Here is a 20,496-nt window from a genome sequence, read left to right on the forward strand (position 1 = left end):
TTAATATTAGGGATGAAGATGGCTGAGCAAAAAAAAAAACTGTACAAAATGTTCTGTTACGAATGATCTATCCAGATGGTGCATGGCACTAAACCACATGTGCCTACAGGCTTCAATAGAGTAGATGTGTATAAATCATTGTGTTCGGGGAAACAAATGACTGATCCACTGAATACCCCTTAGGTACCAACTGTGATGGAGTTGGAGACGTCATAGTGCACTTTGTGGTCAAGTTGTCACTCCAGGTGATCATGCCCACCAAATAGTATATCAAACTCATGTTCTATTCTTCAATTACAAACATTTTCAAGGTGAACCAACTTACCCTTTCCCAGTCCTGGCTGATCCATTGTGCAGGACAGTTCTTGTCCCCACATGGATGTATGGCTAATGGTTTTGTCTCTAGATTACACTGGGACTCGGGCACCACTCTGCCGTCACTGGTCTTGCAGTACACATGTCTTATCATCTTCCCTGGACCACAAGATCCACTACACTGTGGGGAAAAGTTGGATGGAAACAGCAAAATTAACACAAATTTAATTTTTTAGACATTTTGTTAACCAGTTATTGGGTCTTCACTCAGTATGTTGCTTACGGTGTGGTACTTCAACAATTGTATACAGTACAGACCAAAAGTTTGGACACACCTTCTCATTTAAAGATTTTTCTGTATTTTTATGACTATGAAAATCGTACATTCACACTGAAGGCATCAAAACTATGAATTAACACATGTGGAATTATATACTTTACAAAAAAGTGTGAAACAACTGAAAATATGTCTTATATTCTAGATTCTTCAAAGTAGTCACCTTTTGCTTTGGAGACTGCTTTGCACACTCTTGGCTTTCTCTTGATGAGCTTCAAAAGGTAGTCACTGGGAATGGTTTTCAATTTACAGGTGTGCCCTGTCAGGTTTAATAAGTGAGATTTCTTGCCTTATAAATGGGGTTGGGACCATCAGTTGTGTTGTGCAGAAGTCTGGTGGAAACACAGCTGATAGTCCTACTGAGTAGACTGTTAGAATTTGTATTATGGCAAGATAAAAGCAGCTAAGTAAAGAAAAACGAGTGGCCATCATTACTTTAAGAAATGAAGGTCAGTCAGTCCAAAAAATTGGGCAAATTTTGAAAGTGTCCCCAAGTGCAGTGGCAAAAACCATCAAGCGCTACAAAGAAACTGGCTCACATGAGGATCGCCCCAGGAAAGGAAGACCAAGAGTCACCTCTGCTTCTGAGGATAAGTTTATCCGAGTCACCAGCCTCAGAAATTGCAGGTTAACAGGAGCTCAGATTAGAGACCAGGTCAATGCCACACAGAGTTCTAGCAGCAGACACCTCTCTACAACAACTGTTAAGAGGAGACTTTGTGCAGCAGGCCTTGATGGTAAAATAGCTGCTAGGAAACCATTGCTAAGGACAGGCAACAAGCAGAAGAGACTTGTTTGGGCTAAAGAACACAAGGAAAGGACATTAGACCAGTGGAAATGCTGTGCTTTGGTCTGATGAGTCCAAATTTGAGATCTTTGGTTCCAACCACCGTGTCTTTGAGCGACACAGTAAAGGTGAACGGATGGACTCTACATGCCTGGTTCCCACCGTGAAGCACGGAGGAGGTGTGATGGTGTGGGGGTGCTTTGCTGGTGACACTGTTGGGGATTTATTCAAAATTGAAGGCATACTGAACCAGCATGGCTACCATAGCATCTTGCAGCGGCATGCTATTCCATCCGGTTTGCGTTTAGTTGGACCATCATTTATTTTTCAACAGGACAATGACCTCAAACACACATCCAGGCTGTGTAAGGACTATTTGACCAAGAAGGAGAGTGTTGGGGTGCTACGCCAGGTGACCTGGCCTCCACGGTCACCAGACCTGAATCCAATCGAGATGGTTTGGGGTCAGCTGGACCACAGAGTGAAGGCAAAAGGGCCAACAGGTGCTAAGCATCTCTGGGAACTCCTTCAAGATTGTTGGAAGACCATTCCCAGTGACTACCTCTTGAATCTCATCAAGGAAAAGCCAAGAGTGTGCAAAGCAGTCATCAAAGCAAAAGGTGGCTGCTTTGAAGAACCTAGAATATAAGACATAATTTCAGTTGTTTCACACTTTTTTGTTAAGTATATAATTCCACAAGTGTTAATTCATAGTTTTGATGCCTTCAGTGTGAATGTACAATTTTCATAGTCATGAAAATACAGAAAAATCTTTAAATGAGAAGGTGTGTCCAAACTTTTGGTCTGTACTGTATGTTTCCGGGCCATGTGAAGTGCCTCATACATCAAATATACATTATATCACACTCAGAGAGTCATGTTGTACTTTCTCGCCATGAAGGAGTTGGGTAACAGTCTTATTAGTATGAGGCTACCTGAAAGTTTCCCCAATTGGAAAAGTCAGGGGTAAAATGGATTCGGCATGTTGGATTTCAACATGCCCAATCCTCTAATTCTGTACTAGATAGGTCACTGAAGGAGTCGATCAACGGTCTTATCAGTAAAGTTTCCTAATGGAAAATGTTAGGACTCGGAGTAAAATGGACTAGGTATGTTGGATTTCAACATACCCAATCCTGTGCTTTTGGAGTAGATAGGTCACTGACAGAGGAGTGTAACATCAGGTTATTCTCTGTCACTATTGAAATAAACAAGTTAACTAGCAACTAATGTTTCTCGGTAACTTGTTATTTTACAGCAGACTGCCTCTCTAGACTCTACAGACTTGTTTTAGCTTGCTCCACTTGGACAACAAGGTCCAGAAGGTCTAGAAGAAGACTATCTGGAATGCATAATTTAGTTAGGAGGGTGATTTGCTCGAGTGAAACAGGGATATGTTTTACAACTAATCTACAACAGTCTAACCACCAGAGCCTCATGGACTTTTGCCTTTTCCAAACCTATTTTCTACCTTTTCTGAAAAATCATCAATTACCACTAAAAATAGGCAGCCGTACTGGAAACTGTTGCCTAGCAATATCTGTTAAATGCCCTCAGAAGAGATTTAGAAGTTGCATTTTGCTTGAAGATAATTGGATTATTTGTAGATTGTGAAATCTTTTAATGGCCCCAACATCATTTCACCAGAAGGGATGCAAATTCTAAAGAGAACATATGCCATCTGAAGCGGCTGCTCGCTCTGTTCCTAGCTTCTTTCGGAAGCTAAATGGGCAGAAAACGCTCCTGGAGAAGGCGATATGCTTTCTGTTTGATCGCTGATTACTTTTTTTTCTCTATGTAAATCATGTAAATGCAACACATAGAGCTGTTCACATCTGCGGGATTTGCTTGTGGTCGCTGACTAATTTACTCACGAGATCAATCTTTTTACATGTTTTAGAGAGATTCCTGGCCTGGTGTGAAATGCCTCCACCTCCAACATGATGGGGTCATGTTCTAAGCCCTAGCCAAGCACATTAGTTAAGGATCATTTTGTTAAGGAATTGGTCAATTGGTCCTAGCAGAATCTCAACATGCCTAATCATTTCCTTCCTTGGTAGATAAGCCACTGATGGAGGAATCTGACAGCATGTTTTATCCCATTACTATTGAAATAAACTCACCCAAGAACAGGTCACATTTACTGGCCATGTAACTAATGTCACTAAGCACTGGCCATGTTCATTGCATTAATTGGTCAATTGGTCTTATCAGTATGAGGCTTCCTGAGAGTTTCTGAAGGTAAAAAGGATTGGGCATGTTGAATTGGAACAAACCCAATCCTTTTCTTCCGTAGTAGATAAGCTACTGATGAAAGAGTTTAAGAGCCGGTTCCTCCCCTTCACTACTGAAATAAATGCACTCTCGGACAAGTTGGCATAGTTGAGGGAAATTACTGTTGGTCAAATAATCTTTGATGCAATGGTCATGTCATGTCTAAGGCCAGCTTACAGCCAAGTTCACAACCAGTGTTGGATCCACGCACCAAAGGAGCAGAGCAACTGGAAGTAATTACCATTTCTAAAATGAGCTTTGAGGTCATAGCTATGTGAGGTCAACTTTAGGACTAATTCACAACTGTTGACAATTGAACAACCAATGTTGGACTGATCCACCAAATGACCACACATTCCTCAACTGGTACCTGAATAGTTGGACAATTGAACAACCAATGTTGGACTGATCCACCAAAGGACCAACATTCCTCAACTGGTACATGAATGGTTGGCACAGCCAAACCGAGGCCGATGGGATTCTGTTGAAAAAAGTAATCTCTTAAATTGACATTGGAGACAAATACTAGAAGGAAGTGGCCATTGTCACATCATTGAATAGATATAGGCCATGAGGGACTCCTGTCACTGTGATCAGTCCCGATTACAAAAAGATCCAACCAAACCAACCACTTAATAAAATATGTTTCACATGACTTATTACATCAGTTGTACTTATGTCAAGGAACCTGTGAAAGAAATGACCTTCTTCAGGGTCAATATAATAATTTTCAGATTTAAATACATAGGGTTTTTTGCATTTTTTTTCACCCTTTGATGTAATTCAGGTAACAATTGGGGAAATTTGTTATCACTCACAGGCCCCCAGTCTGATACTGTCCATTGCCGGTCACACGGAGGTCCGGTGCAGTTCTTTTCTGAAGGTGGTCTGGTGTTCGGGTCACAAAGATTCTCCTCTTCTGAACAGCGCACATCTCTAGTGACACTACTACGCTCACCACATTTTGCTGTACACTGAAAAACAAAAGAGAGGGTTTTAAACATTTTGGATTTCTTGGGTAACAACTACTTCCATAATCATATTTATTTTTTAGAAATTATGGTCCTGAACTTTTGGTTGACTTTAGTAGCCATTTTCAATTATACGGATTGTAGAACATAGCCTTCAGTAAGTTTCTAAAAAAGCTACTTGTTAGGGAAACTTCCCTTCACATTTCACCTTCCCCTGTGGGACACCACAAGGAATAGTCTCCTCCTTTCACTGGAGACCTACATATTGTTGTTCCACCATAGATCTTTTGCTGGGTCAGTGGGTTGGCAATAAACCTCCATGGTCCGTCATTGGGTTTCATGTAGCACATTTACATTACTTTTTTATTTACCAGAATACATAAAATGGCTTTCTAAGAAAGGGTAGAGGGATATTCTAAACTCTGCTGCCCGACTAATCAACCTGTCTTCCCGCTATTCCCCGGCCTCTCCCCTCTGTCAATCCCTTCACTGGCTCCCCATTGCCCAGAGACTCCAGTACAAAACCCTAACCATGACACACAAAGCCATCCACAACCTGTCTCCTCCATACATCTGTGACTTCGTCTCCTGGTACTTACCTGCACGCAACTTCTGATCCTTACAAGATCTCCTTCTCTACTCCACTCTTATCTCCTCTTCCCACAATCGCATACATGATTTCTCTCGCGCATTACCCCTACCCCTGAACTCTCACAACATATCAGACTCTCGCCTACCATGGAAACCTTCAAAAAGAACCTGAAGACGTACCTCTTCCGACAAGCCTACAACCTGCAGTAACCACCAATTAACCAAGCCGCTGCACGACCAGTTCTATCCTCACCTATTGTATCATCACCCATCCTTTGTAGATTGTGAGCCCTCGCGGGCAGGGTCCTCTCTCCTCCTGTACCAGTCATGACTTGTATTGTTTAAGATTATTGTACTTGTTTTTACTGTGTATAAACTGTGTCCTCACATGTAAAGCGCCATGGAATAAATGGCGCTATAATGATAAATAATAATAATATTGTGGTCAGTAATACAAAAAATATGTACTGGTAACTAAATATCAATGGAACAGAAAAATTGAAAGGTTTCACAGCTAATAAACTTTACTGCATGCAAAATAAAAATATTATGAGAAGTAATTGGCACGCTATACAAGCTCATACCGAGATACCCTTCTGAAGAGCAGATTGTTGTTGAGAATGGTGCAAATTACTTCAGAATGGGAAAATAATAAAGCAGGGTGATATGCTTAGGGATATTCTATCTTCTGATGTCCAAAAATTAAGTTCAAAAGGGAAGCAAAATATATTTAGAGATCTCTTTCCAAGGGGTGGTTAGAAATCAAGTTGAAAAATGAAAATGGTGGCTATGGACTATACCGAATTCTTCCAGACCAGCTCTTTTGCGCCATAGTTAAACACCATTAACACATACTTTGAGTGCTAAGGGGGATCCACCTCCATTATTTAAGGATGTAGAGGGCTATTGGTAATCATAGCCTTACTATTTATATTGATCACTTATTACATGACTGTTGACACCTCAAGACCAACCCATAGGTCACTGATGGTGCAGTGTAGAACTTATTCCAACTCTATTAACTTCTCGGAGAATCCTAAATTAGGTGACAGAAGCCCACGTAAGTGGCCATAGAAGTAGGTCGTATCCTAGCCATATGACTCCTTAGGCCATCCTTGGGCATCATGGCCTGGGTGTGACTGCTACCTCTGCATCCCCTACAGCTACGCTGCCCATGTACATCAGTTAGAAAGATCTTCTCCTACTTGTACTTATCGTAGGTATTTCTGAGCATTTCGGCGTACTCAAACTGACAACACCATGGGCATAGCCAGCAGTTATATCCAGTAGGACCGCATCCCCTGGAGATTGCACATTGGTGTAAGGCTGTATGACAGGACAGCGTGTGACCGACGCGTTTCTCGAACACTTCACATGGGCTTTAAGACTGTTCAGATCACTCTGTAACAGGCTGTTTTATGCTCTGCCAGCTGGCGAGAAGCTTCAGACTGATCAAAAAATGAGATTAGTTTAGCTGGTAATGGTGCCCAGAGGTTAGAGGAATGCGTGCAAGCTTCACTGGCAGCAGGGGACGCACAGCTGTACTTTATACAGATCAAACACAGTGGTCACCCATACAAGACTGCATTCTAAACTCAATATTATTAGGCAGGCTAACCTGCAATTATAAGCAGGCCCGAAGTAATGACAGCTCTCAACCCTCTGGTGCAGGAAATGCTGACCGTGCAATATGCGGCATTGTAATCCTATTTTTGCAAACAGTTATACCCATGTAGTTATGAAAAGAGAAGCATATAATATGGGAAGTCACAACCATCACACAGGTGGATTACGTCAATGAGAGATTACCTCGGACCATTCCGACATTTCCCACTGGGGTCCACATGCTGGATTTCTGCAAACTTTCTTCTCGTCCGGTTTGGTGATATCAGCAGAATCACATAAGTCGCTGTACACCGAGCTGTCAAATCCAGGAGAAATCATTTTCCAGCATCTGACAATACGGAACTGATAACCCTCGCCGCAGGTCCGCGAACACTCGCTCCAACTACTCGTCTCCCACCTAAAACAAGTGAGAACTATGTTACTGGACTTTCAGGGTTTTGGGACACTATGGGATTATTGGTCAACATGAACTGCACTTGAAGTTGAAATTTTTGACCTGCTTAGTATTGCTATACTTGGTTACAGAGATACCTTTTTAGATTTTTTTATATATCACATCCTCCCAAAACACCCTCCAGTCTATGTAGATCATCAAAATGGGGCTGTAGACAAAGGATGATTCACACTTACACTTTTCACACAGATTTTCTCATAATTTAGTTTCACATAATATTGCCATGCAGTGCTGGGACAATACTGCCATTATTACTCACCACTTAACACCAATATATAGTGCTGAAACAATGCTGCCATTATTACACACCACGTAACACCACCGTATAGTGCTGAGATAAAGCTGGCATTATTCTTCACCACATAACACAACCACATACAAGTGCTTCTCACAAAACTAGAATATTATCAAAAAGTTAATTTATTTAAGTTCTCCAATGCAAAAAGTGAAACTGTTAATGTTTATGATTATGGCTTACAGCCACTGAAAACCCAAAAGTCATTATCTCAGTAAATTAGAATACTTTATAACACCAGCTTCAAAAATGATTTTAAAATCTGAAATGTTGACCTACTGCAATGTATGTTCAGTAAATTCACTCAATACTTGGTCGGGGCTCCTTTTGCATCAATTACTGCATCAATGCGGCGTGGCATGGAGGCGATCAGCCTGTGGCACTGCTGAGGTGTTATGGAAGCCCAAGTTGCTTTGATAGCAGCCTTCATCTCGCCTGCATTGTTGGGTCTGGTGTCTCTCATCTTCCTCTTGAGAATACTCCATAGATCCTCTATGGGGTTAAGGTCAGGCGAGTTTGCTGCCAACCAAGCACAGTGTTACTGTTTGTAAACCAGGTATTGGTACTTTTGGCAGTGTGGACAGGTGCTAAGTCCTCCTGGAGAATGAAATTTCCATCTCCAAAAAGCTTGTAGGCAGAGGGAAGCATGAAGTGCTCTAAAATTTCCTGGTAGACGGCTGCGCTGACTTTGGTCTTGGTAAAAAACAGTGGACCTACACCAGCAGATGACATGGCTCCCTAAACCATCACTGATTGTGAAATCTTCACATTAGACCTCAAGCAGCTTGGATTGTGGCCTCCACTCTTCCTCCAGACTCTGGGACCTTGATTTCCAAATGAAATGAAAAATTTGCTTTCATCTGAAAACAACACCTTGGACCACTGAGAACAGTCCAGTTCTTTTTCTCCTTGGCCCAGGTAAGACACTTCTGGCGTTGTCTATTGGTCATGAGTGGCTTGACACAAGGAATGTGACACTTGTAGTCCATGTCCTGGATACCTCTGTGTGTGGTGGCTCTTGAAGCAATGACTCCAGCAGCAGTCCACTCCTTGTGAATCTTCCCCAAATTTTTGAATTACCTTTTCTTAATAATCCTTTCAAGGCTGCGCTTATCGCGGTTACTTGTGCACCTTTTTCCACCTCACATTTTCCTTCCACTCAACTTTACATTAATATACTTGAATACAGCACTCTGTGGAGAGCCAGCTTCTTTAGCAATGACCTTTTGTGGCTTACCCTCCTTGTGGAGTGTGTCAATGACTGCCTTCTGGACATCTGTCAAGTCAGTAGTCTTCCCCATGATTGTGGAGTCTACTGAAACAGACTAAGGGACTTTTTAACCCCTTAACGACCAGGGGTATTTTTGCTTTTTTGCATTTTCATTTTTTACTCCCCTTCTTCCAAGAGCCATAATGTTTTTATTTTTTGGTCAATATGGCCATGTGAGGGCTTGTTTTTTTTGCGGGACGAGTTGTACTTTTGAATGACACCATTGGATTTAACATATCATGTACTGGAATACAAGAAAAAAATTCCAAGTGCCGTGAAATTGCAAAAAAAAGTGCAATCCCACAGCTGTTTTTTTTTAATCTTTTTTATCATGTTCACTAAGTGCTATAACTGACCTGCCATTATGATTCTCCAGGTAACTGAGAGTTCATAGACAACAAACATGTTTAGGATCTTTTTTATGTAACTGGTGAAAACATTTCCAAAGTTTGTTAAAAAAAAAAAAATTGCGCCACATTCCGATACCCGTAGCGTCTCCATTTTTTGTGATCTCAGGTTGGGTGCAGATGCTATCTTTTGATTTCCCATTACTGCATTTTATTGCACACAGCCCCCCCAAGGAAGCCAACACGCGAAACGCGCGTCGGGGCTTGTGCGTTTACTTTCTATCGGGTCCTCCCTTCTACATGGGTAAGCAATAGATATATTTTTTCAGACATAAGGAGCAATATGTTTTCTTTCTCCTGGGTTTTGCCTAGCACTTGCTGGAAGGATTTTCCTTTCCTTGTGGAGAATTGTACATGCACTTTTTTGCTCTGTGTCACTATTTTCTTCTGCTATTAATATATCAGTGGAGGTCCCTCGGCAGTTGGTGACGCTTGTTGTTCTGTCCCCCCCATTTTAGTCTTGTCTTGTATTTTGTATTTGGGCTACATGCCCGTATGGACCTTTGTGAGTGAGTTTATATAATAAAGATTTTTTTTTGTACTACATTTTCATGTAATGTCTCACCTCACTTTATATTAGTATATATGTATTTCTGAGGGTCAAACTCCTTGTTCTCTGTAGAGTCCCATTTTATTGCAATATAGCAGCGACCAAAAAAATGTAATTCTGACGTTTTGACTTTTTTTCTTGTTACACCGTTTAACGATCAGGTTAATTTATTTTTATATTGATAGATCAGACGATTCTGAATGCAGCGATAACAAATATATGTAGGTTTGATTTTTTTATTGCTTTATTTTGAATGGGGTGATTTGAACTGTTATATTTTTTTAATTTTTTTAATGTTTTTAAAACATTTTTCTTTACTTTTTGCATGGTTCAATAGTCTCCAAGGGAGACTAGAAGCTGCAGTTGTCCAATTAGCTCTACTACATACAGGCGATGATCAGATTACCTGTATGTAGCAGAAATGCTCACTTGCTATGAGGGCTGAACACCAGGCGGCGCTCATAGCAATCTGGCTATGACAACCATAGAGGTCTGCTGGACATCTCTGGTTGTCATGCCAACCCATCAGTGACCCGCGATCACAGGACGAGGCAAGTGATGGAAGCGCGAGTTAAATGCCGCTGTCAGAGATTGACAGTGACATTTAACTAGTTAACAGCAGCGAATGTATCGCAATTCCACCCGTGGCTGTTGCGGGCACATGTCAGCTGCATAGATCAGCTGTCATATGCCCAGAAAGGTGCAGGCTCTGTGCCGAAGCCTGCACCAAATAAGGGGAGTCCGGCATTGGCGTAATATTACGCCCGATGTCGGAAAGGGGTTAAACTCTTAGGATGCTTTAGCATGTGCTTTTTTTAATTATTCTAATTTACTGAGATAATGACTATTGGGTTTTCATTGGCTGTAAGCCATACTCATCAACATTAACAGAAATAAACACTTGAAATCGATCACTCTGTGTGTAATGACTCTATATAATATATGAGTTTCACTTTTAGTATTGAAGAACTGAAATAAATTAACTTTTTGATGATATTCTAATTTAGTGAGAAGCACTTGTAGTCCTGAGACAATGCTGCCATTGTTACTCACCAGATATCACCACTATATAGTGCTGAGACAATACTGCATGACTACAGCCTGCATAATACCACCATATGGGGCTGAGACAATAATGCTGTTATTTCAACCCAGATAATACCACCATATAATGCTGAGACAACACAGCAGTTTTTCCAGCCCAAATAATGCCGCCATATAGTGCCCATACATGTGCACCTTCCAAAAAATGCTCTATAAAATCCATAGAGTCCATAAAATACTGCAATATAATTCCCACATTATGCTACAAGTCAAATTATCCCACCACACAATGTTACATAACACTGGAACATTTTATTTTTCCCGTGTATTTTATATATAAACAAGTGATGAAATGACAAAAACAAGAGGGGATTATGTAGTTTGGGTGGAGTAACCTTTTCGGGACTAGAATATTTTGAATCTGCTGTTTCAGGGAAGAAAAAAAAATCCTTATTTTTAATGACGTTACTTTGGAAAACGAGGGTTGGCGGCGACATAAAGCAGCAATGTGCTGTACAGTCATGGCTCGGTATCCATCACATCACCGGATGACTCAGTACATTTCTACCAGAAGCCTTCAAAAATGTGATGATGATATTTTTGGCCGTCTCCATGTGGAAGTTGTGAGAAGGTTGGTCCTGGAACGTGGCAGTCGGTGTAATCTGCAAATGAGTGTTTACTACAGTGTGTACCTTGGCTGACATTCCCGTCCGGCACAGAACTCGTGCACGGGCTCGGGACGGGTCAACGCGTCGCAGTGTGAGTCGTCCACTTCCACTCCATCATAACGCACGCACATGGCGTAATTTGACATCACTCCTATGAAGAAATAACAAAAAATATATCAAACTCAAAAAAAAAAAAATACAATTTTTTTTTCATTTTCTTGTGTAGTTTTATATTATTTTGCCTTTATTTGTATCTATGCTAGAAATGCTAGTAATCATTGACTGGTAATGGCTGATCAAAAATGGGCCTCATGGTGCCGGATCTTGCCTAACAGGACTAAAGGGCCTCAAGTTTCTCTTGCCTTAAGGGCCTTTCTCTTGCCCATAGGGCCAATTTCCTCATCACCTTGTTTGCTAGAAAGGCTTTTGGTACCCTACAACAAAGGAGATGGGTCCAACCAATGGGCCTCCATTTCTTCAAGGTATTTGGATCTATTAGCGTCTATTTTGTTAACCCAAGACGCCTGTGATGGCTAGTGTTCTTCATTTAGCTTATTTTATTTAAATTATTTATTATTATTATTATTATTATTATTATTATTATCATTATTATTATTATTATTATTTTATATTGATAATATGATTTTATTTACTTTCATTATTATTATTTATTTTATTATGTTGTTCACTTAGCCTATTTTATTTTGACAAATTATTTTTATATTGTATTATATATTTATTAAATTGTTTTATTTTGCTATATTATTACTTACGGTATTTATTTTGTTATGTTGATCATTTATTTTTTAGTTTGATTATTCATTATAAATTATATATATTATATTATTTTTTGTTATATTATTTATTTTTTATGTTTATAACATAGACTTTTTTGTTTGATTAATTTTTAACTATTTGTATAATTATTATTTTATATAAATTATGTTATATTATTACTATTATTTTAATATGTTAATCACTGAACCCCTGTTATTTTAATTACTATTATTATAGTTTACATTATTATATTTAGTCATATTATTATTTTAGGTATATTATTTTACTAACTTACATTATTATTAATAATATTTATTTTATTATGTTGATCAATTAGCCTATTTAATTTTTGTAGCCATTTTTCACCCTGCTAAATGGATGGAGAAACCATATGAAGTATTAATGCCACTCTACAGATTTTGACAACATATAGATGATTAATGGAGGATTACATGAATGGTCTTGGAGGTTGGAATAATTTAAATAAATAAAAAATCCTATGAATGGTCTTGGAGGGTTGGAATAATTTAAATTTAAAAAAATCCTATAAATGGTCTTGGAGGGTTGGAATAATTTAAATTAAAAAAATCCTAAATCTAAGCAATGTCTGGTTTCAGAATGAAGACTTATTTGGGTGATAGGCACATAAAAATATAACACATTCCTTGATGGAAAGTGTCTGTCTTCATAGTCAGCATATATTTTTTATTATCCCGTGTAATTCCGCACTCGGGAGGAAAGGGACATGGCACACGGCGAGCAGCCTTCCTGCAGACGCGGAGTCACGTTTAGTGTCTTCTGGTCTCCTACTTACAAAAGAGCCTTGTCTAAAGTCCCAGGCTGTGCCCCTCTACCACTCTGCCAGTGGAAATATTACTGAGCCTATCTCACCACCTGACACTGAGAGCCAAGTTGTGGGGAACAGCTAATGTGTATTTACTGTATGCACCCCAAGCCAGCAAGTTATCACATTCAGCAGACATCTGGGGGCGCTGTGCTGTGTAGCTGTAGACTGTATATAACATTATTGTCTGGTTTCTTTATTGCTGGTCTACAGGTACCGTCAATAGTTTTGGAAACATTTCCATGATAGTATTTGTACATATAGGGTATGAGCAACCAATTATTCATTTTTTATTGCTCCAAGGCATTTAAAAATAGGCTACTGTTTTGTGTACACAGCTCCAATGCAAACCTATGCATCGCATTGGTTGCAGAATTCAAACAAACAACCTATTTGTTTAATGCACTGAGTTTTCAAAGCCTTTAGAGCAAGACTCTTTGCTCTGGCCAGTAGATAATCGACTCTAATCAGGTAGTTGACCATCAATTTAAAAAAAGACAAGCGCTTTAATGTCCCATGGAGTATGATTTTGGAAAACACTACAGATTTGTCTAATACCAGCTTCTTTCAGCCATGTTTAACCAACATAGGATGGATTGTTTTGGTCTGTATAAAAAACCTATAAGTTGTAGTGCCGAATGATAGGGTGGGTGTTCCCTTAGGCCCCCCACTACCTTGGAGACCTGATAGAGAGGTCCCCACCATTCCACTGAGACTGCCCTAACCAAACTTATGAACGACTTACTTACAGCCAAAGCTAACAGACATTTCTCTATACTCCTCCTTCTAGACCTGTCCTCTGCCTCCGACACAGTTGACCACTGCCTCCTACTACAGATACTCTCTTCCTTTGATGTCAAAGACCTTGCATAATCCTGGATCTCTTCATTCCTTACCAACCACACATTTAGCGTTTCCTACTCCCATACTACCTCTTCATCTCGCCCCCTCTCTGTTGATGTCCCTAAAGGCTCTATCCTAGGACCCTTTCTCTTTCAATCTATACCCTTGGCCTGGGACAACTCATAAAGTCATATGGCTTCCAGTACCATCTGTATGCTGATGACACTCAGATCTACCTCTCTGGCCCAGATATCACCCCTCTGCTCTCCAGAATCCCAGAGTGTCTATCAGTCATAACCTCCTTCTTCTCCTTTCGCTTCCTCAAACTCAATGTGGACATATCTGAACTAATTATCTTTCCTCCATCTCGCATATCTTTCCTACCTGATCTATCTATCTATCACAATAAATGAATTCACACTTTACCCTGTCCCGGTAATCCGCCGTCTCGGGAAAAACCCTTGACTCTGCCCTGTCCTTCAAACCGCACATCCAAGCTCTCGCCACCTCCTGTAGCCTCCAGCTCATAAATATTTCCAGAATCCGTCCTTTCCTCAACCCTCACTCTATCAAAATGCTTGTGGATGCCCTAATCATCTCCCGCCTCGACTACTGCAACATCCTCCTCTGTGGCCTACCTTCTAACACTGTCGCACCTCTCCAGTCCATCCTTAACTCTTTTGCCCGACTAATCTCTCTCTTTGCTACACTCCTGCTTCCCCTCTTTGCAGATCCCTTCACTGTCTCCCAATTTCCCAGCGTATGCAGTTTAAACTACTAACACTGACCTACAAAGCCATCCATAACCTTTTTCCTCCAAACTAATCTTTCAATTTCCCTCACGTAATTTCTGGTCCTCCCAAGACCTCCTTCTCTCCTCCACGCTTATTTGCTCCTCATCCAATCGCCTCCAAGACTTCTCCCGAATACTTCCCATCATCTGGAATTCTGTGCCCCAACACGTCCGGTTATCTACAGGTTATCTACCACATTTGGATTCTTCACACGGAACCTGAAAACCCATCTCTTTGAAGAAGTTTACAACCTGTAATGACCACACGGCCACCTCAACACCATCAGAGCTATTGCAACCCCCGACCTACTGTCCTTCCCCATAATCCTGTAGAATATAAGCCCGCAAGGGCAGGGTCCTCTTCCCTCTGTCATTGTTAGTTTTGCTTACTGTAAGTGATATTTGTATTTTGATGTAACCCCGTCTAATGTACAGCACCATGGAATTAATGGTGCTATATAAATAATAATAATAATAATATTAATAATATGTGTGATCCTCACTTTTGAAGTCTAATTGATGCACAGTACATAAAATTGGCTTGACAGTCCATAAACTTCATTACATGAGTGCGCCAATGTCAGGTGGGTTCCAAATTTTTGACCCATGGGCATCCACCAATCTAATTTAAGCCCTGAAACAGGGTATTAGAAGATATGTATATGGCACAAACCTGTGGTACATGTGGCACTGCACGGCTCCTGAGAAGACAGCTTCCATCGGTACATGTCCACAGCGCTTATTCCCTGCACCTTCCTCAGTAACTTTGGCCCTTTTCTAGCGTAAAACAAAAAACAGACAATTATGAGAGCACCGCCATTACAATGGAAAGAGTTCAAATTCTTATAGACACAGACAGTTCATAACGGTTTTTAGAATCACAATCTCTTGGCTACTGGTTGTGTTGGTTTACTGGTATATGGACATGTAGAGATACATTATACAGACATATATCTTATGGAGGGATGTGCTCAGGTGTTTGATTTTGGGTATTAAAAACATACCTGTCCTGTTCCCCAAGTAGAATCCCCAGCCTGGTTAGAAGCAGAGCTTCCACTGTCTAAAAAGAGAGAATGGGATAAAAATACCCAGTATAGAAACAGATCAGAATATAACAACAGGGATAAGGGAGTCTAGGGACATAACAACTACCAGTCATAGCTTCGAAAGAGCAGAAACCGTATGAACGGGTCTTGCTGACCACCATTGTCTGGGTAATTGGTCTATTGATTTCGAGGGCTTTCATGGACATTATTTTTTTTAAATGTGTCCTTTAAAAAAATGCACCGCCCTTCCTTATACTTGTAAACCAAGGGTCCCTCCCCACTGCGTCACAGGGGACCCCTAAAGAAATTGAGCCTCTACAAAGGAAAAGAGGATGTCCATAAAAAAGCACAGTGGACCTTTTTATTGGGCCCATTCCCCCCTTTAGGCTACTGCTTCATTTCTTTCCACGCAATGGGATTTCATCACCCCAGCGCCCAGATTAGCGGCGCTGGGACATTGAAATGAAATTGCGTCTCCTTTGTAGAGGCTCAATTCCTTCATGGGTCCCCTGCTGCGCAGGAGGAGAGAGTCCCAGTGGAGCATAGGAAAAATGCCCTATGACACAAGTACAGGGAGGGGAGATGCATTTTTATTTAAGGGGTATTTCCTAAAATGGAGCCACCCTTTAAGGTCATTAAGTGCAGTATTTTTGCACCGTTCATTCAGTTTCTGTCTGCGTTGACCTGACAACGGTAGTCATAACATGCAGAACTTCATACACAGAGGTGTAATATCCCTCATAGAGACCCAATATTAATCAGATCTTCACAGGCTTCAATATCCATCCACATTTACACCAGTATGTCCCAATGTTTTTGTTTTTTTACCATTGGTACATGCACAGTGTCTAATTGCATGCCAGGCACTAAGGCCTTTTAATGCGTCATCCGGCCAATTCAATAATTACCAATAACAAGGGGGTGTGGGAGGTCTTCTGAATCAAAAAACCCACATTCTGATTGGGGGGAGAAGCAGGCTTTTTAGAGAAATGGATAAAATACAAGCACACAACACAAGTTCCAAAAGGGCACAATCAAACTTGGAATACATCATTTCGAAAGACAAATGGAATAAGAATTTGAGAAATTCTCAATATGACCTTCTATCATACATGGAGTTGGTCATTGCCGTCTTGGAAGAACCTTGGTAACTGCCACTGCTGGAGAAACTAGATAGGTGACTAATAAAATCATTCCCTCCTTTCTCCATCTCTGGAAAAGACAAGTCTACATCTCCGAATGTGACCACTGTACCGGTGTTTTGATATGAACTGTACGTTTCAAGTTTTACCGCTGGGTTTTGGAACTTCCAGTTGGATTGGTCCTTCAATTACAAGCGCTAAAGATGAAGATAAAATATAATCAGCCAACAAAGTGGAAGTTCAGACTTCCAATATTCACTTTGGAAGACCCAGATGTACGAAGACACTAGGAGGACAAATTGTGGTAAAGATAGGATGAGCTCAATGTTGGTGGTCAGTGGTGTCAAGGTTGGATTTGGTTTAGGTATAACAGTGAATCTTAACCAAAGTGGCAATGTTGAATAGACGTTGGTCAAGAGAGACAATGTCGGGACCTTGAAAACCAATTGAATAATTTCCAACAAAATGTAAAGACTATGATCTGGTGCAATTTCGTCAGGATTGTCTGACAATCTGATGTGTATGGAGGTGTCCTGAAGGGTCAGTCAGTGGCTTTTTTATCTCTCTCAGATGAAAATATATGAACATTCATTCATGTCAATGGGGGAGTCGGGAAAGAGTAAACACTCAACTGTCAGCTATCTCATGTATGGCCAGCTTTGATGTAACAATATACACTAGACATTAGTTGAGGAAAATGAACGACTTCAACGAGGAGCAATCATAGGCTGCGATCATCTAAAATTTAGTTTCCATATTTGAAACTGTTGTCTGATAGTTGGAAGAAAGAACTTTCATCTCATTCATGAACAACCATCCCTTCAAAGAATATTCTCATAAAGATGGTTTGGCCCTCTCTGAGTCATTAAACATGGTGGTATATCCATGCAGAATGCCTGTGACGTCCACCATGGATTATAATATATACGGCTGCGTCAACATAGTAATCAGATGGTTGTTCGATCATTGGTTGTTCAAACATCAAACTTTTTTTTACCTAGTGTATATGGCCACCATTACTCCTCTTCATTTGATTAGGACGCATTTGTTTCAATAGACTCAACATAAAAACATGACTCTTTTTGGATTATCAGAGTCTCAATGAAAATAAATTGTGATCTAGGAAAATGGTGCCAGTTTTGTGAACCCTTACATAAGTCCAAACCACTTTAATTCTGCCCATACACCCAAGATGGCTGTTGTCTGAACTCTCATCCAATTGACAGCTGTTTTCTCAAGTCCCCCATATGATTGTGCTTTCATATGGGCCAAGAGAATTCATGGCTGCCAGATAACACAGGAGCAAAATATCTAATGTGTTAAAATCCACCATGCCTTAAGCCCCCATACACATTAGACTATGCCAGCCAAACCCCACGATATAAACAGGTTCATCCAACAGTCTAATGTGTCCTGTATGTGTCAGTTGGCTGCTTTCTTATAGAGAACTCAGTAGAGCTCGGTCAAGCAAGTGCTCCTGTATATATGAGAGTCGGTCAAAATGGTTGTTGGCCAAACAATTGGCCAAGGAATCATTCGGCCTTCAGCTATATAATGTATGTGGCCATCTAAATCCTTCTTTCACCTAACATGCTCCATTTTAAAAGACCTGGCACCCTTCCATACATTTTGGGAAATTGGCCAATTGACCTGACTTACATCTCCTTTAATTTGCCCTCCAAATAATATTTTTAAGAAGTATGTAGAAAAAAACAAGCCTTTCTTCACAGGCTAATATCTTATTATCTTTTAAACAAAGTATATCATATTTTACTAGATTAGATGCCTTGTTGTCCAACTTTGACAAAGCCTTTTTGTTAGATGAGTCAGATGATCAGAGGTTTTGCTGGGCGCCTAAGTGATCAGCTGTAATCTGAAGAGGAACCTGGCAGAGAGTGTTCAGTTTCCCTGCAGCAACCCCACAGGATAAATGAAGTATTACATTGTATTTTATTTATTTTTTTCAGTCCCTGTCATGCACCCGTCGCCTTACACCCTGTACTAGGCATATAATAAAGTATCAGTTTTGCCTGTAGTGATCCTTTAAGAGAAGAAAAAGGTCTTGTAAATCTAGACCTAAAGAAACCAGTCATAGGATGGATTCTTGTTAAGGACCTTCGTCCTTTTGAGCAATATTCTTTCAAGTATACATTTTTTTTGGTGCTGTCTGGTCTTAGGTGGGGGTGCACTTGTGTTTCAATAAAATTGCAAGCTTTATAAAACAAAACCTATTCTTTCCCTCTAGATAGATCCCGCAGTGTTTTACTGGACTAGTCCATGCCAAAAACGGAAAAGAGTCAACTAAAAAAAAATGTAAAAAAAAGTTTTTGGCAAGAAATTACAGGACTGGATTCAAGTGTTTTGGCTGCCTAACTTGAAGACGGGTGTTTGAAACAAAAGTATAATGCTGAGGACTCTTGGGATTAACAATCTGTGCACCTAAGTTTAGTCAGATTTTATTTTACGTTTTTTCCTAATTAGTGTAGTCTTTAAAAAAAAAAATAATAATAATAATAATCCTATTGACTAAGTTTTCCTAAAAGTTAAAGAGAACTTGTCACCCCTAAAAAAAGTTGCACGCTCCCCACAAGTTGGGTAAGAGTGTCACAGGGGAGGTCCCACAAAGAGGAATGACATAAGAGGCAACCTATTCCAGTCTAGTCCAGCTACATTTTGACAGCTCATAAGATGTACAGTATATCTATCTATATAATCGTCAAAGGGGTACTTCCGTCTGTTTGTCTGTCTGTCTGTAACAGAAATCCCGTGTTGCTGATTGGTCGCGGCCGGCAGGCTGCAACCAATCAGTGACAGGCTTATTGAATTGGCCCCTTCCTACTCTGTGTTATATACTACGTGAGCTGTGCTATATATTACGTGGGCTGTGCTATATACTGCCTGGCTGCTATATACTACGTGGGCAGTGTTATATACTGCGTGGGCTGTATTATATACTACGTGGCCTGTGTTATATACTGCATGGGCTGTGCTATATATTACGTGGGCTGTGCTATATACTAAGTGGCTGCTATATACTATGTGGCTGCTATATACTATGTGGCTGTGCTATATACTACGTGGCTGTCTGTGTTACGTGAGCTGTGCTATACACTATGTGGCTGCTATATACTATGTGGCTGCTATATACTATGTGGCTGCTATATACTATGTGGCTGTGCTATATACTACGTGACTGTGCTATATACTACGTGGCTGTGCTATATACTACATGGCTATCTGTGTTATATACTACGTGGCTGTGTTATATACTACGTGGCTGTGCTATATATTACATGGGCTGTGCTATATACTATGTGGCTGCTATATACTATGGCTGCTATATACTACGTGGCTGTGCTATATACTACGTGTCTGTTTTACGTGGGCTGTGCTATATACTATGTGGCTGCTATATACTATGTGGCTGCTATATACTATGTGGCTGTGCTATATACTACGTGA

General features: G+C 40.3%; 2 protein-coding genes across 3 annotated transcripts in view; one reads left to right on the plus strand and one right to left on the minus strand.

Annotated features, from left to right (window-relative positions):
• Window positions 1-20,496, plus strand: part of FAM163B (family with sequence similarity 163 member B) — a 151,623-nt gene that overhangs the window by 118,033 nt on the left and 13,094 nt on the right. The gene's annotated exons all lie outside the window — the stretch shown is intronic.
• ADAMTSL2 (ADAMTS like 2) overlaps window positions 1-20,496 on the minus strand; it is a 44,027-nt gene that overhangs the window by 2,531 nt on the left and 21,000 nt on the right. Inside the window, exons 12-17 of the mRNA XM_077281491.1 lie at window positions 15,851-15,906; window positions 15,520-15,623; window positions 11,614-11,740; window positions 7,085-7,298; window positions 4,532-4,687; window positions 326-496 (exon numbers count right to left, since the gene is read on the minus strand). Of these exons, the coding sequence (XP_077137606.1) occupies window positions 326-496; window positions 4,532-4,687; window positions 7,085-7,298; window positions 11,614-11,740; window positions 15,520-15,623; window positions 15,851-15,906 (828 nt within the window). The remainder of the gene's footprint in view (window positions 1-325; window positions 497-4,531; window positions 4,688-7,084; window positions 7,299-11,613; window positions 11,741-15,519; window positions 15,624-15,850; window positions 15,907-20,496) is intronic.

This window comes from Ranitomeya variabilis, chromosome 2 (genome assembly GCF_051348905.1).
Source record: "Ranitomeya variabilis isolate aRanVar5 chromosome 2, aRanVar5.hap1, whole genome shotgun sequence".
NCBI lineage: Eukaryota > Metazoa > Chordata > Amphibia > Anura > Dendrobatidae > Ranitomeya > Ranitomeya variabilis.